At 33.3% G+C, this 16,320-nt stretch overlaps 1 protein-coding gene and 1 pseudogene across 2 annotated transcripts; one reads left to right on the top strand and one right to left on the bottom strand.

Moving 5' to 3' along the window:
- The first annotated feature begins 202 nt into the window (after nucleotides 1–202).
- Nucleotides 203–13,658, top strand: LOC18586735 (Zn-dependent exopeptidases superfamily protein). Of its 2 annotated transcripts, XR_016023107.1 has the most exons (10): nucleotides 203–547; nucleotides 984–1,119; nucleotides 1,212–1,484; nucleotides 3,483–3,627; nucleotides 6,105–6,344; nucleotides 7,311–7,443; nucleotides 10,383–10,564; nucleotides 11,448–11,500; nucleotides 12,365–12,477; nucleotides 12,977–12,991. XR_016023107.1 is itself a non-coding variant. In XM_007010267.3 (9 exons), exons 1-9 carry the CDS (start codon nucleotides 313–315, stop codon nucleotides 13,080–13,082), a joined length of 1,563 nt encoding a protein of 520 aa, XP_007010329.3. In that variant the 5' UTR covers nucleotides 206–312; the 3' UTR covers nucleotides 13,083–13,658. The 2 variants fall into 2 exon arrangements, 1 of the variants encoding a protein (XP_007010329.3); XM_007010267.3 differs by lacking the exon at nucleotides 11,448–11,500 and having other exon boundaries at nucleotides 206–547; nucleotides 12,977–13,658.
- On the bottom strand, nucleotides 13,283–13,498 carry LOC18586736 (protein LITTLE ZIPPER 4 pseudogene; annotated as a pseudogene).
- Nucleotides 13,659–16,320: the final 2,662 nt, after the last annotated feature.

Genomic DNA, 16,320 nt, shown 5'->3' with positions numbered 1-16,320 from the left:
ATAATTTGATATATAAAGCAAATAAATAATATATAAATTAACAAAATATGTTTATTATAAAAAGTAAAATATGATTTAATTATGTTAAATTTTTAATTGTAATATCAAGTATTATAAAGCAAATAAAATATATTTATTTTACGTTTTCAATTTATCTATTAAGCCGTTTAACTATTTTTTATTTTTTGATCTTTTTGAAATAGTCAGTCGATCAGAAGGCCGGGAGGGGGAGCCAGCTCTCCAATCCCAATATATGCGTTCAAAATTAAGCAACCCATTTACAGAGGCTTGGCTTGGAAGGGAGCGGAACCCATGGCAGCGATAAGTCGAGTGCAACTCCTACACCACCCTTCATCAGTCTTCTCCAGATTTCCTCATTCGCCCTCCTCCTCCTTCGCCTTCAGTCTCTGCCGCCGCAAATTCTCCAGCTCTGCTCCTCTGCTCTGCTCACTATCATCGTCGTCATCATCATCATCCACGAATGCGTCCATAGTTGGAGATCTTTTGGATTATCTCAACGAATCCTGGACTCAGTTTCACGCTACTGGTTTGCTTTCATTCATTTTCTTTCTTTTATCAAAATATGAACATATACTACTGCTGTTGCAACTTCAGCTTTTGTTGATGCATTTCAAAGACCAACCAAGTATTACCTTGACTGAAGATAGTTTTGACTGTTGATTCTGCTAATGGATTTGCTACTTATTGTTATTTTCTTTTTACGGGATTATATGTGTAAGTAGGAATTACAATACTCTGAACATATTGTGACATAATAATTAGTACATCTAATTGAAGAAACTAGTTAACAAACCCATCAGCTTATAGCTGGAGAAAATATAATATAAAGTTGAGCCAAACTCATATATGGTGGGACTTGAGCATGATATAAAGGTTTTAGGGCCTCCACCTAGCCATTGAGACAAGGCCTTATGGGGTAATTATTTACCTTAGACCAAACATGTTAAGTTTCTTGTTTACAGCTGAAGCGAAACGACAGCTGATTGCTGCTGGTTTTCACTTACTAAATGAGAATGATGAGTGGGACCTTAAGCCTGGTGGACGCTACTTCTTCACTAGGAATATGTCTTGTTTGGTTGCTTTCGCCATAGGAGAAAAGTGAGTGGAACTAATTTATATCTGTTGAAAATTTTAATTTTTACCTTTTGGAGTTGAAGAAATCTTAAGGCAAGTTTGTGTTAGTTTTGCAGGTACATTGTTGGTAATGGCTTTCATGTTATTGCTGCGCATACAGACAGCCCTTGTCTCAAACTTAAACCAAAGTCAGCTTCATCCAAGTCCAATTATCTCATGCTCAATGTACAGACTTATGGAGGTGGTTTGTGGCACACTTGGTTTGATAGAGACCTAAGTGTTGCAGGAAGAGTCATAGTTAGAGCTAATGATGGTTCATTTCTCCACAAGCTTGTCAAAGTAAAGAGACCTCTTCTACGAGTACCCACATTGGCAATTCATCTTAACCGGTCATCTACTGCTACCTTAAACAACCAATTTTATATTATGTTATATTCTGTGACCATATTGCAAATACTTTTGAGTTTTAATTAATAAAGCATTTATTGGCACTGGGTAGTGACGGTCATATTATTTCACTGTTGAAGTTGTCTCTACTTTAGTCTTCGCCACCATAAGAGCACATAAATTGGATAAGGAGGAAATGGGTTTTAACTTCATAGGCTATGATGTTCTCTTCTTCTATTTGATAGAGTCTTGACTTTTATGAATGGAGCCTGCATGGGATCCTGCAAAGTCATAGGACTCATGTCTTGCTTTTTCTTGTAGTGTCATTTTTATGCTAAAGTTCCCTGTCTTGCTGATCTATAGTTTATATCATAATTTATGTTTCTTTCACTGATTTCTGTCATTTCTATTATTTGTATCACTAAAATAATTTTTGTTTGCAGATGTCGTAGAAACGTAATAAAACACCATCAAGTTCTGAATAGGATAACATTTTGGACAGATTCGTTGGTAATTTCATTCATATAATTTCTTCCTGAAATGAATTTCTATTGGGTGAGCCATAGAAACTTAATAAAACAACCTTAAAATCTTAAATAGGATAAAATTTGGAAAGTTGAATTGGTAATTTCATCACCATATGATTTCTCCTTCAAATAACCACACAGAAATCACTAAGAACTACCCAGAGATCACTAAGAACTACCCAGAGATCACTAAGAACTGTGCACTAACTATAGCAAATGATCTGATGTATAAAATTGAAAATAACAAATTGATCAATATCATGCATGTTAAGGTATTCCATATGCTATTCAAGTGGAAAAATAACTAGATAAGAGGTAAACATGTTTAATTTGATTTCCACATTTTAATTCTAGTTAAACCAAGCCTGTGGTGGTTTGCTCCTCCCGAACCTTCCCATTATTTATTCAATTTCTAGTCAGAATCAGTCTCTCTTTTGTTTTGGGGGAGCAGAGCAGTCAAAGAATGAAACATTTGAAAACCTTACCGGCTCAGGCTTTCGTTGTTAGTTAACAATGTTATAATAGCATATCACTATGATTAAATGCTAGATTCATTGAAGCCTTTTAAATTTACCATGATGAATCGAATACTATTGTGTGATTATTCATGGTCTTATATTGTTTTGCATCTCTCTCTCTCTCTCTCTCTCTCTCTCTCCGTGTGTGTGTGCATGCATGCCTGCACTGATGAGATGGAACTTAATCTTCATCATTACCTTAGTTAAAATCTATTGATGTAAATTTCAATTCAAAAGCTCTTGAACTTTGAAAAGGAGAGAGAGTTGTGTCTGCATTTGGTGTTTTAGTAGCTATTTGATCTAAGGGAAGGACAAAGAAGTTAGGGCCAACTTAGGTTGATTTTGGGAAACTAACCCTCCCCCTCCCGGGAGGGACCTTTACATATAAAATATGAGGTAGACATTGTGCGTATGAGGCAACTTCCTCAGTACTGGAAAGAATAACTATTATTTTGATTTTGGATTCCAAATATTGTTGATATTATAGCACAATGAATACTTTTGCTTGATAACACCCCATAATGTTGCCTAAACACTTAAATTTTCAATTTACCATTTTCGTTCCTTTTTTTTTTTTGAAAGTAGCCACTTGCCCCAAAACTGTCTTCAAAATCATTCATACACTAACTTTTGTATAAATGGGGAATGCTATAGCTTCAGTGGTAAAATTTCAAGATTTACAGTTGCTGAAAATATTGATATTGCATAACTGTAGCAGGTAGTGAATATTTGTAAGATCAGTTTTCCAAAATTCTATTTCCTTCTCTATCTTAATAAGAAAAGGGTCAATAAAAAAGTATTGTTTGGTTCTTACCATAAGATCTTTCAAATTTCTTTTAATTTTAAATTGAATCTTTCATGCTTGTAAGATAATGGTTTTATTGGATAGATTGTTAATGCATCCTTCTCATGCATATACCTACTTATTTTTATTTTTTATCTTTTCATTGTTTAGCACAGTGAACACAGATGGATTTAAACCAAATCTAGAGACTCACCTTGTTCCACTACTTGCAACAAAACCAGAAGAAGAAGCTGCAGAACCAAAAGAGAAAAGTAGTTTGTCTTCCAAGGCTGTTCATCATCCACTACTTATGCAGGTATATGCATTTGTATTATGATCGTTACGAGCGGTTTAAGAAGTTTAAAATTGGTTTAATAATGCATTGCTATAATTATGGATTAAGCCTTACCCTTCTCTGGATCTGTTCGAAAGAAGCTCTGACAGGAAGAAGAAAGGCTTTGACATGGTGATAATATTATAGTTGCAATTATGTCTGTTAACTCAAGTGTGGATGAGAAAACAAGAGGGGGTGAATTGGCATGACTTCAAAATCTTCAAAAATCAAAGTTAAAAAAATATTTATTGGTAAACAGCAATATAAGAAGTATATATGAAATTTAAGCACTAATGAACTTGAAATTAAATAAAGTAGAAAGGATAGAGAAATTAAACACAACGATATATAGAGGTCTGGTCCTCCAAGGCAACTGTGCCCTCTCCCTTAGCTTCTCTTGCTAAGGAGTTCAATCCACTAATTTCATCAAGCTTTATAAATACCTTTTAAAGGCTAAGGTATAACCTTTACACCACTACCTTTTAAGGCTAAGGCATAACCTCTAACTCTCTAATTAGGTAGAAACTCAACCTCTAAACCCCAAAGTGAGTTTCTACCAAAACTCACAAAATTCACTCAAGAAGATACCTCACTCGATTCTAGATAAGTTTTAAGGTTTTTACAAATGAATTTGCAAAAGTAAATGACCTCTAAAAGGTTGAATGTTTGCCCAATAAGTGGAAAGAAATGATTTACAAAGATTTTAATACAAGAAAAAAACTTTGAAGCTCAAGACACTTGAAATTTTTTTGAATGCTTGTGGAGGTTGAGTAAATGTTCTTTTAAAATTGTTCTCTCACCATTCAAATATGTTAGAGTGCCCTTTTTATAGCTTGAAATGATCTAGATTTGGAGCCATTCTAGAACTTTGAAGTAGAGAAATAGACATTGTGGGAGCAAAATTTGACCATTGGTTGCTAAAAGCAACTTAGAGGATCTGTCCCTTGAAGAACAATTTGCTTTAGGGAGCTTTTGTCCATGTAGGGATTGATCCCTTCTTCCAAAATTTCATATCTTTCACTTTTAAATCTTGAAAATGTTGTTTCTTTGTTTTGAATCTCTAACCATCTAAATGTGTTGGAGTGTCCTTTTTATAGCTTGAAATGATTTGGATTTGGAGCTGTTGTAGAACTCTGAAGTAGAGAACGAGATAGTGTGAGAGCCAAATTTCACCATTTGTTGCTAAAATCAACATAGAGTATCGATCCCTCGAACAAAAAATTGCTTCAGGTTGATTTTTGTCATGCAGGGATTGATTTCTTCTTCCAAAATTTCATATCTTGCACTTTTAAATCTTGAAGGTTTTGTTTTGTTTCTTTTTTCAAATTTCTTTTCCTTTACCAACCTTTTTCAATCTCAAAAGCCATTTATTTGAGAGTTATTTTAAAGCCAAAAACTTGAGATAAAAATTAAAGAAATTGTGGAGCATTATTTTTCACTTAATATTTGAGTCCAAAAATAAATATTTGCAAAGTAAAATTCTTTGGACATTCTTTTAGCTTAATTATGAAAATATTTCTTCACTTTCAATTTTTCCAAATTTTGATTTCTTAAGGAGAATGTTAGAGCTCAAGAACATTTTATTTTTAAGAAAAAGCTCTAGTCAAGTAAAGAACATACAAAGTTTTCTTTTCTCAAAAACAATACTGCTAAAATTATATTAAGTCCAAGGAAAATAATTTTTCTTGAATTTCAATTTGACTTTCATTTAAGCTCAAAGAAATAATCTTTAAAGTAAACTTTTGGCTTGAGAAATACACAAAAGTATTAAACAAATTTAGTTTGGAAACCTTACTTAACTGTTTTTATCGTTTCAAATTAATGATGAATTTAAGACTAAAAATGTCAATCCTTATGAAGAGCTTTTTTTTTTGAAAAACAGAAAAAGGAAGAAAATCATTATGGTATGACATAGATATTAGATTCACAAGGCTGCTCGGGAAAAAAAGAAATGAATCTATTAGATCCATGAAATGGGATTAAAGGTCATTGTTTAACTGCAATATAAAAGTGTGAGGCTAACAAGTGCAATGGCATGTGCTTAACTAGGAGTGGCTTTATGTGAAAATGCAAGGAGTGTCTGGAGAAACCTTCATAGGATTCTGCTTTGCTATCCCAATTTGGATGGTAGCTGTTTTTCAAGTTTTATGGATGAACCTTTTTAAAGGTTGACTATTTTATGTAATATGTTCTCGTTTAAAATGAAAAAGAGAAAGCAGTCTTTCATGATTAGACCTCGCAAATGGTTAGTCTCATCTTGTATGTGGTTGCTGCCTTGCAACATCCAGTACTATCCTATTTTTAGATTTGTTACTTGACTTTTTAATCTTAATCTTCTATGATTTTGTAATCATTAATTTCCTTATTCGTGTAAGATTAGTGTCCACCAATCTGATCTAGGTAACTAATGGAATTGATAGAACACTTGTGTTAAATCTATTTCTTACATTTGCTTGCAGATTTTGTCGGATGAGCTGTGTTGTGATGTTGATGACATAGTCAATATTGAGTTGAATATTTGTGATACCCAACCTAGCTGCCTTGGAGGCGCCAACAACGAATTTATATTCTCTGGAAGGTTAGATAACCTTGCTTCGAGTTATTGTGCTTTGAGAGCTCTGGTTGATTCATGTGGATCACCTGGTGATTTATCAAGTGAACATGCTATTCGGATGGTTGCTTTATTTGATAATGAGGAGGTAATTAGCCTTAGCTATATTTATTTTTGTATGCTTATCAAAGGAGCTTGAGCCTATTAGAATGGCTGGATTGCATGGTTTAAGGTTTAATTGTGAACATAATGCAATAACATGGCTCAAACCCAACCCTAGAGAAGCATAAATTCAACATGGTATGAACCCATTTACTCTGAAAATGAAATGAGTATTCCATCAAATTATAAAAGTCGAAGCATAAACACAAATGCTACACAATTATTGTCACAAGCATGGCTTGCAACCTGGAATTTGACACCTGCTATGAATTATCTGTTTGCATGTGCTTTACAATTATCCTCATGCTAATTTTGCTCATTAGCATGTGCATGAAATCTGAGTTGCCCTACCTAAAAGCATGCTATATGGGTAAATTTCTAATGAAATAAATCTTTTACCTGAGATTATTTCATGAGAAACCTGAATTCAACCCAAAAAAAGACTGCTTAACTCAAGTTGAAGACATCTAGACATAAAACCAAACCTTAACAATTATTGACACAGACATGACTTTTGACCTGTATTGCTTCTGCTGAGGATTTTATTCTGGATATGCTTCATCACCATGCACAATGTGTCTGTTAGCATGTGCATGCAATCTGAGTTGCACTCAGCGTAAAAATGTGCCATATAAGAAATCTGTAAGAAAGAAATCCTTACCTTTTTGTTTTTGCCTGAAAACAAGAAGAAATCTTTAGCTGAGAGAATTTCTTCTGTGATGCTTTGGAAGCTAATTTTATAAGGTTGAAGTCTATAAAAGATTGCATTACTTTTACACCTTTAAGATTATAGCAGCAAAGTGTTGTTTTAAAGTGAGCTGCTAAAACCAGATGTTTTATGTTCTCAATTAGGCATCTTTATGTGGTATTTATCCTGTAAATATGAGTCTTTTTTATGCACATCTTCCTCCCAGAATGACTCAATTACAAGGTTCTTACTTATGTTGGACAGGTAGGTTCGGATTCATTTCAAGGAGCTGGGGCACCAACGATGTTTCAGGCAATGAGACGCATTGTTGGTTCCTTAGCGAATAGTTATGGTGGTGGGAGTGCCTTTGACCGTGCAATTCGCCAATCTTTTCTTGGTATGGTTCAGCTGGAAGCCTTTAATCACATAATTGCATTTGTCATAATTAATGCTTCCGTCATAATTATGTTATCACTTTTGTTAATTATTAAAAATACTTTTTCAGCAAGTAGGCTCTTGTTTTTCCTTCCCTTCTTTAAAGGATGGTTGAAAGCTTAAGTTCTCTGCATGTCAAATATGACAAATAGAAGCCTATGCCTCCATCTCACCCTTCCCACCTTCCGTGCTTAATTACATTAATACTTTTATTGATTATTAAGAATACTTTTCAGCTAATAGGCTCTTTTTTTGCCTTCCCTTCAGTAAAGGATGGTTGAAAGCTTAAGCCCTCTTCTTGCCAAATATGAAAAATAGAAGGCTATGCTAGGCCTCCATCTCACCCTTCCCACCTTCTGTTCTTAATTGCGTTAAATACTTTTATTACTTATTAAGCGTACTTTTTCAGCAAGTAGGCTTTTTTCTCTTTTGAAAAGGATGGTTGCAAGTTCTTATCCTCTGCCTGCCAAATATGCAAAATAGGAGCCTATGCCTCCATCTTACTGTACTCAAACACACTCTTGTGAGCCTATGCCTCCATCTTATTGTATTCAAAACACATTTGTGTGGAAGTTCAAACCTTAGGGTGCGTTTGGTAATTGTACAATAACTTACTAGGGAAAATCTTTTTTGTATAAAATATTTTACAGGAAAATTTAATGTTTTTTGTTATTTGGATAAACTGTCGAAAACATTTTCTATTGTTTGGATCATTTTGTAGAAAATATTTTCCACCATCACTCAAATTTAAAAATTTTATAAATACCCAATTCTCTAATACCTGAAAATATCAATATTCATCAATTGTGGACATCCAAAACCTAATTTTCAATATTAAAAATATTATATAATAATAAATAATTAAAAATATATGCATAGATCAAAATTAATAATCCTGCATAATAAAAACATTCCACATTATAAATTAATCATCTTACAAAAATCTTATATTAAGTTCTAAGGAACAAAAATACAAATGTAAATCTTAAACTATAGATTACTGCATAGAAGGCCTCTCCAAAAAACTGCCACTGCATGCACTCCAAACAGCAATGGACACTCATTAGATTTTGTTGAAGGTGACAATGTCACAATTTTGTACATATTAATTGGTTCAACTGTCAGATGTTCCTCAATGAGTGTCAATTGACACCAAATCATCCACAATGATCAACATAATTTGCAAGGGATGGTCATTAACCTCAACATCCACTCTAAAAAGAATTGCTTATGTCTTTTAAGATAAAACTTTTTGTTTCATCTGTTTTATATCCCTTGGTTGCAACACCTCTACTTCCTGAAAATATATTCTGGAAAAGTTTTTACTTCAAAGGAAATGGACCCTTAGAGTTGCCCTCAAATCCCAAATCTTGAAAACAGGACAGGCAAGGGGCAGGTTTGAGCAACTTAGTCTGATAGAATAACAAAGGATGAAGGCATTCACACCTGAGTCTAGGCTACATAACAACAGATGTCGTTGAGCTTTAGCCATTTGAAAAGTTCTGAAGGAAGAAGCATACAAATTAGACACGTCAACTGGCTCAAGTTAAGCTTGAGCTTTCACTCGAGCTTATTCAGATGTAGATCAGTCCCCTTAACATGACACTTCTTCTTTTGATCCAAAGACTACGGGTCAGAGCTTATAAGTTAACACTATTTTGAAATATGGACCAGACTGGCTGATTGTAGTCGTTGAATTGAGACAACACTGACCATTTGAAGTGGAGATCAGTTGCTTGTCTGGTCCAAGATGCGCTTTCTAAACAGACTAGTCAAGAATCATTGAAACTTGTGTTGAACCAGGTTAGACTGAATGGAACCAGTTTCAGTTCATTCAAATTAACATTTTTATATTCCAACATTTTTTTGCAAGAGGAGATTGAAACTTTCACCATTTTAATTATTGATTAATGGTCAAATCATAAAGTTAAAGGCATACTTTTGTCAAACTTTCAACCATATTTATTATATATTTAAATAAAAAATTATATTAAAAATATAATATTCTCCATCCAGTTGAAACCCCATTAAACGGGTTGAATTAGGGATTAGGCACTCAAGTGAGTTGTTTTCTGGTCTGATATGGAAACTATGTACATTGTTCTACCATTTCGATTCCAATGGCCTTTTAACTTCCCAATTTTCAGATGCTAGTAGATCAGACATTGTTCTGTGCATAACCCTGCCTAGTATCTTGAGTGATGAGAATACCAAAGGCATGCATGCCTAACTGTAAGACACAACTCACAGATTTTGACACCCTATGTCCATGATACGGTTTAACCTTCAATGTTCATGTGCTAGTAGCTCAAACCATTGTTCTTTTTTGATACAATGTATGCCAGGAAAAAAGATTAAGCCTGTGCGATTCTAGATACAGAAGCAGAAAATGTTTAAAGGACTCACCATAACTTCTGCATGCAACAACAATCAACTTCTTTTATGCTGTGGTATATAATCCTTTCTTGTAGGATGAATATTACACCTACTTTTAGCTGTTTTGATGTGAATGCCAAGCTATTGCATAATATGCTTGACCTTGTATTCTTCTATCTTTGCTGGTACCAACCCTAGCTTGGGAGATATCAGGAAGTTGGAGGGTGTGGGGGGGGGGGGGGGGGCGGGAGAAGAAGTGAAGTTTCCAAATTAGGGTTTTACTTGGCTTTCTGAGATTAATTCTGATAGTGGAGATAAACACATGCATATATGGTAAATATGTAATCCTACATAAATGTTCATGCATTGATGCAAGACTGTTGCCTGGAAAAGGACAAAAAACTATCAAATTTTTGGTTGTATGGTTGAGGTTGAATTCAGTTGCTATCTCTACATATGTTGCACTTACCATCTGTTGTATCAATGTACTCTTTAATGCTTTTCTCTTAACTTGTTTCTCTATAGTATCTGCTGATATGGCCCATGGAGTTCATCCAAATTTCATGGATAAGCATGAAGAACACCATCGGCCAGAAATGCGTAAAGGTCTTGTGATCAAGCATAATGCAAACCAGCGTTATGCTACCAGTGGAGTAACAGCTTTTCTCTTCAAAGAAGTAGGAAAAATTCATAACCTTCCTACTCAGGTGACTCCATTTCCATATTATAATCAAAGGAATTACAATTGAATCAGTTCACTCATTGCTTGCTGAACAAGTACTTATGTAGGCATTCTTTTTTTTTTTTTTTTTTTGAGGTGCCTTTTTCAATGCCATGGGAAACAATTGCATGTGTTTTGCTGCACAGTAGCCTGAAAATCATTTTAAATTCTGAAGATTAACTAAGCCTCTTGATGGTCTAATTTTTCTTTCCATGTTTAAATATTACTAAAGAGATTAGAAACTTAAGTGAGGACCAGAAAAGGATATTGAAAAAATCCAGCACTAGCATCATCCATCCATTTGTCTGAAAAGGAATTAAAATTAGTATGTCTTATCTTATTTGTCATATGATATTTGCATATTCCTGGGCTAGCCTTTAGGTGCCCCTCCTGTCCATGTAAAATGCTTACATTGCAAGATATTACAGTAAAAAAGCTAAAGGCAAAACTTATAAGTAGATCAGTGTCTTTAAAACTATCAGAGAAAAGGAGCTATGTCACATAATCATTGAGATGATTGATTGCCTTAATTTCTGATCCTTATGGCACATATTTGCTTTCATGTTTGTCATGGTAAACTTTTATTAAAATCCAAAATTTCATTGTTGTCATCATTGAGATATCTGATTACCAAAAGGATTGATTAAAGAGATTGATTTATAGAATCAAATTGGTATAATCTCACTCTAACCTTTCATGCATGAAAGTTTCTTTATTATGTTGCTTGAATACGAGAGAGTGCTTAACTCATTTTATAAGGCTTTTATTTGAGAGAGAGAGAGAGACTTCTTGACATACGGTAAGCTACTGCATCTGCTTTTGCCTGTTTTTTATTTTGGTTATTTATTTATTTTTTTGGGGGTGCGGAGGTGTGACAGGGTTGGTGGATGTAGAATAGAAGAGGTTTGACGTTTGGAGAAAGGTAGGTGGTTTTGAAATACAATATTACATGACTCACAAACAAATGTTAAAAGCTGCCCCTTCTGCTTTCATGTGTTTTTTATTTTTGTTAGTTATTTATTTATTTTTGGGTCGGGGGGGGGGGGGGAGGGGGTGGGTTTTGGGGTGTGGTTGACGGGGTTGGTGGATGTAGAATAGAAGAGGTTTGACTTTTGGAGAAATGTAGGATGTCACTGATATGTGAACAGATTTTAGGAGTTATATTATGCCATTTGAAAGGCAAAAGGCTAAAGGCTAAAGGCTAATTTAATGTCTTCTGATGAGTAATTGTTTGGTGTCATTCATTTAAAGTTCCCCGTAGAAATAAATTGTTTAGGTCGTTACAGATTTGAGATATTAGTAGAGCATCATTATTTGGAAGTTACATAGCAGAGGATTATAATTTGGCTCCCCAGCCATTCATATCCAAAACTGACTCATCCAGTAAACCACTTTTTCTTGTTGGTAGCTTTGACTGAGCTAAAAAATAAATCAGATTGTCTTGGTTTTGGGTTCTTATAATAAGTGTTAGAGGATTTATGTATTCTTGTCCTACAGTCATCAATTCCTACAATTATCAGGACATGAAAAATAAGTGGATATTATTTCCAAGTGTTAATGTAATTCTTATGGATCCTGTGTCTTGGAAACATAAATTATGGTGATGGATAGTTGAGAAGTGAATCTTGGAAACATAAACTATGGTGATGGATAGTTGAGAAGTGAATATAGCAAAAAAAAAGAAAACAAAAACAGTTCACAGATATGTTCACATACTTCTAGCTTTTATATATTTTTTCTCTTTGAGCCAGTTGCTACTGCATTTTATTCTGTCCTTTCCTTGTAGGATTTTGTGGTAAGAAATGATATGGGATGCGGATCCACCATTGGTCCAATACTTGCTTCAGGAGTGGGCATACGTACTGTTGATTGTGGCATTGCTCAGCTTTCTATGCACAGGTATTAAATTCTACTATGTTTCTGAATTTATGTATTGGAGCTGCACAAATAATTCTCCTGTGAATGCATGGTAGGACTTGCAACATATAGGATTTATATATTGCTGCATTTGCCCTATTTATAAACATGTGTGACTCAAGAAATATACCTACAAGGTTTGACTTCTAAAACACATTTAACTAAATTTATTAATGTGGCCAAAAAAACATAAATTTATTCTTAACAAATCATCTATAACATGATCAACAGTTTAGTTCTGCAAGTCAAATGGCTTATTCAAGTGCACTTGGATGGCCAGTTTATCAAATGGGATTAACTAAGTGTTGCACTTTTCTTAGTAAGATCTCATACGTGTCATAACCACTTGAGGCCAAAAACTTTTATATCACTTGCTTCTGCCATCGGATAAGTTGCTGTGTTCTTTTAATGCTGCTCTGTTTTTTCGTCCTTTTCCTGTAGGTTTTAGTTTTATTCCTACTCTTGATTTGCATTTTTGCAGTGTGAGAGAAGTATGTGGGAAGGACGATATAGACATTGCTTACAAACACTTCAAGGCATTTTACCAAATTTTCTCCAGCATAGACAGGAAGCTGATTGTGGACTAATTGTGTATTCTTAGTGTTAACGAATATTAGAGAGAGAATAGAAAGTTAAAATTATCGTGTCATTCATATTTTGGTGCTCAGAACTTCATTATTCAAATAAACCAATATTTTCTTTCTCCAATATAGAAATTGCATAGATAACAGCAGAAAGGTACCTGTGGTTAAAAATAAATGCAATGAATGCAGTCTTATGATTATGGTTACGGTTTGCTGGGGTCACTGTAGTTTGGGTTGGATGTGGAGCTAAGACAGGAGCCTTGTTCTGGATTGGAGCGTCCTTTGGCTAGCTTTTGCTTCAGCTCAGACAACATAGCCTGGTTCTCCTGGTTCAGCTGTTGAGCCTTCCTCCTCAACCTTTCGTTTTCCTTGATTATGCAGTAGTTCTGCCAATATAGCTGTGAGTTGAGTTTTTCCATCTCCGAGCTGTTTCTGTGTAGCCCCTGAAATTATATGCAACTAAAGATGATAACTTCAGATGAATAAACAGTAAGCCAAATATGACAGAACTACAATCCCGAATCATATAATAAAGCTGGAAGATAAGAGAGCAAGATTCCAGAAAACAGCTTGCATCAACATAGGAAAAAGAGATAGGTTTTAGACTATTTCTACTATTTGTTTTTCTTTATGCTATGAAGAAGAAAGGGAATTGAAGTTTGATTAGGCTAGAAAGCAGATGAGAGAAACAAAACCTGGTGTCCTTCAGGTAAGAGGGTTATGCAGAGCTGTGATGAAGAGAGACGAGATTAAAGCTTTTGGTATTGGTTTTTAAATACATGGTTGACTGAAAATGGGAACAAAACAAGGGTCTGAACTTCCATGGGGTATCCAAAAACAGCAAAGACCATCTGCAAAGCCCCCTTGTCTGCCTTTTTTCCAGTAGATCTTGATTATGCTGAAACTTTAACGGTTTAAAATACATGAGAGATTGAGAGAGTGGATTTGAAAAGAAGAAACTTTATCGGGCTGTTAGAAGAGTGCACGTAAAAGTGGCTGGTGTGTGTGTTATAGGTGAAAAGCAGCTGGGAAAAAGAGAGATGCTTATGGGACAAGATGAGGTATCAATGCTCAACAAGGGGAGTGATTTGCATGTGATACTCCTATTCCTCCTGTATGCCTTTCTTTCTTTGTAAATGCTCTTAAAACAAGTTAAGTCGGAATCAGTCTAAATACATACAATAGATTAAAAAAAAAGACACTTGTTTATGAGTTTATCCAATTGCATATCATATCATTATACAAATTAGAAATATTGTTTAATTTACAAGTCAATTGGATATAGATTACCAAGGCTTTTTTCACTTGTTACTAATTTCAGGATTGTTGTTGCATTTTAATTATTTGTTTATTTTTAATCAGTTATTTCTTTTTATATATTCTTTCACCTTTTAGCAGCTTTTGAAATAAGGTGTGATTTAGAGATTTTATATTTAATTTTTAATATTTCATCATTTATACCAGACGTATGGATATGTACTTTGATTCAATCTACACAAATATACTAAAAAAATCTATTTTGTAATTTAAATGATCTATTATCTATAATATAACACAATGTATATAAATAGAAAAGCAAGTGTTGATAAAATATTTTTAAATTTTAAAAAATTGTTTTTTGTATTTTTTAAATACATATATATATATATATATGTTTTATGTATATACACATATATATGTTTTATGTATATACATATATATATGTTTTATGTATATACATACATATATATATACATATATACAAGTGTATATATACAATGTTTTATGTATATACAAGTGTTGAAAAACATATATATATATACACGTATGTACGTCTATAGTTTTAATAATTCTTAACATTTTTGAGTTAGCCAATTGTTGGAGTTTTTCAACAATGGGAATTGGATTAGATCGCTATTATCTTGATAGTGCAAGAGTGGATCCCAATATTTCTTTTGTTTTCAATTTAACTTTATTATGAAACCCCATATTTTTATATATGAGTAAGGTAGCGAATTAGCGTGTAACAACCCCAACTTTGATAAACACTATCTATGGTTTGTGCCATGCTACTTGATGAGTTAAAAATATGCATATGAGTATGATTATGTGTTTAAGGAGCTTGAAAGGTGAAATATTGGTCAAAATATTTGGGAACTCCCTGTACTAAGGTGTTTTCTTCAATTTAGTCTCTCTACTCAAAATTATAACATTTTAGTCTCTTAATTTTGAAAATTGCTTCAATTTAGTCTCTCTAACATTTTTCATTTAAATTTACCGTTATAATATTACCATGTCAGCATGAAATGCCACATCACACTTTTCGAGTTTAAGCGTTGACATGGCACTGCCATGTCACTGACATGCTGATGTGGCACTACCACGTCAGCATTTGATATCAAGGAGCCACATGGCACCATAATAGGTTGCCATGTGGCACTTTTATTATTCAAAACAAGACATGCTGACATGGCACTACCACGTTAGCATCGGATATCGAGGCACCACATGGCACCACAAGAGGTTACCACATGGCACTCTTATTATTCAAAACAAGACATGCTGTTATTGAGGTTCAAACCCAAGTAGGGATGTCAATGGGTGGGGTACCTGTTAATTTTGAGGTATTTGAACCCGAACCCTGTTAAAAATAAACTACTCAAACCTTATTAACTACTCGAATTTTTTTTAAAATTACTACCCTAACCCTAATACATCCCTACTACCTTATAATTACTCTAACTCGTTTAAAAAGTCAATTATATAAAAAAAATAGTAAAATACTATTTATGGGGACCCAATTACTCGAATCTGAATCTGTATCCATATATAATAATATTTCTCTTATATTTTCCATATAAATTACTAATAATTAAATTAATTAAAACACACAAATAATAAAATTTAAATTTAAATAATTAAAAACAAATATCTCTAACATAATTAAAAAATTTATTAGTTATAATTTTTGTAATGTTAACACAAAATAGAAAGTAAATATATATTAAAAGTATTTTAATATATATAATAGTAATTATATTTCTTATAAATGAATTCAATGTATATAAAGTATATATATTAAAAGACATTACAAGTCAATTAAAAATCATAGTTTCATTAATTAATTTAATTAACTATATAGGTTTATCCTTAATTATAAGAAATTAAAAAAATAACTAAGTTTCCAAACTATTCTAATTTCACAACTTCCCTTTACATTTATATATTATAAATTTATATAAATAAAGGTATATATATTGTA

The sequence above is a fragment of the Theobroma cacao genome, chromosome 10 (assembly GCF_053813885.1).
Source record: "Theobroma cacao isolate CCN51 chromosome 10, ASM5381388v1, whole genome shotgun sequence".
NCBI classification, from domain to species: Eukaryota; Viridiplantae; Streptophyta; class Magnoliopsida; order Malvales; family Malvaceae; genus Theobroma; species Theobroma cacao.
This window is presented reverse-complemented; position numbering and strand designations above follow the sequence as displayed.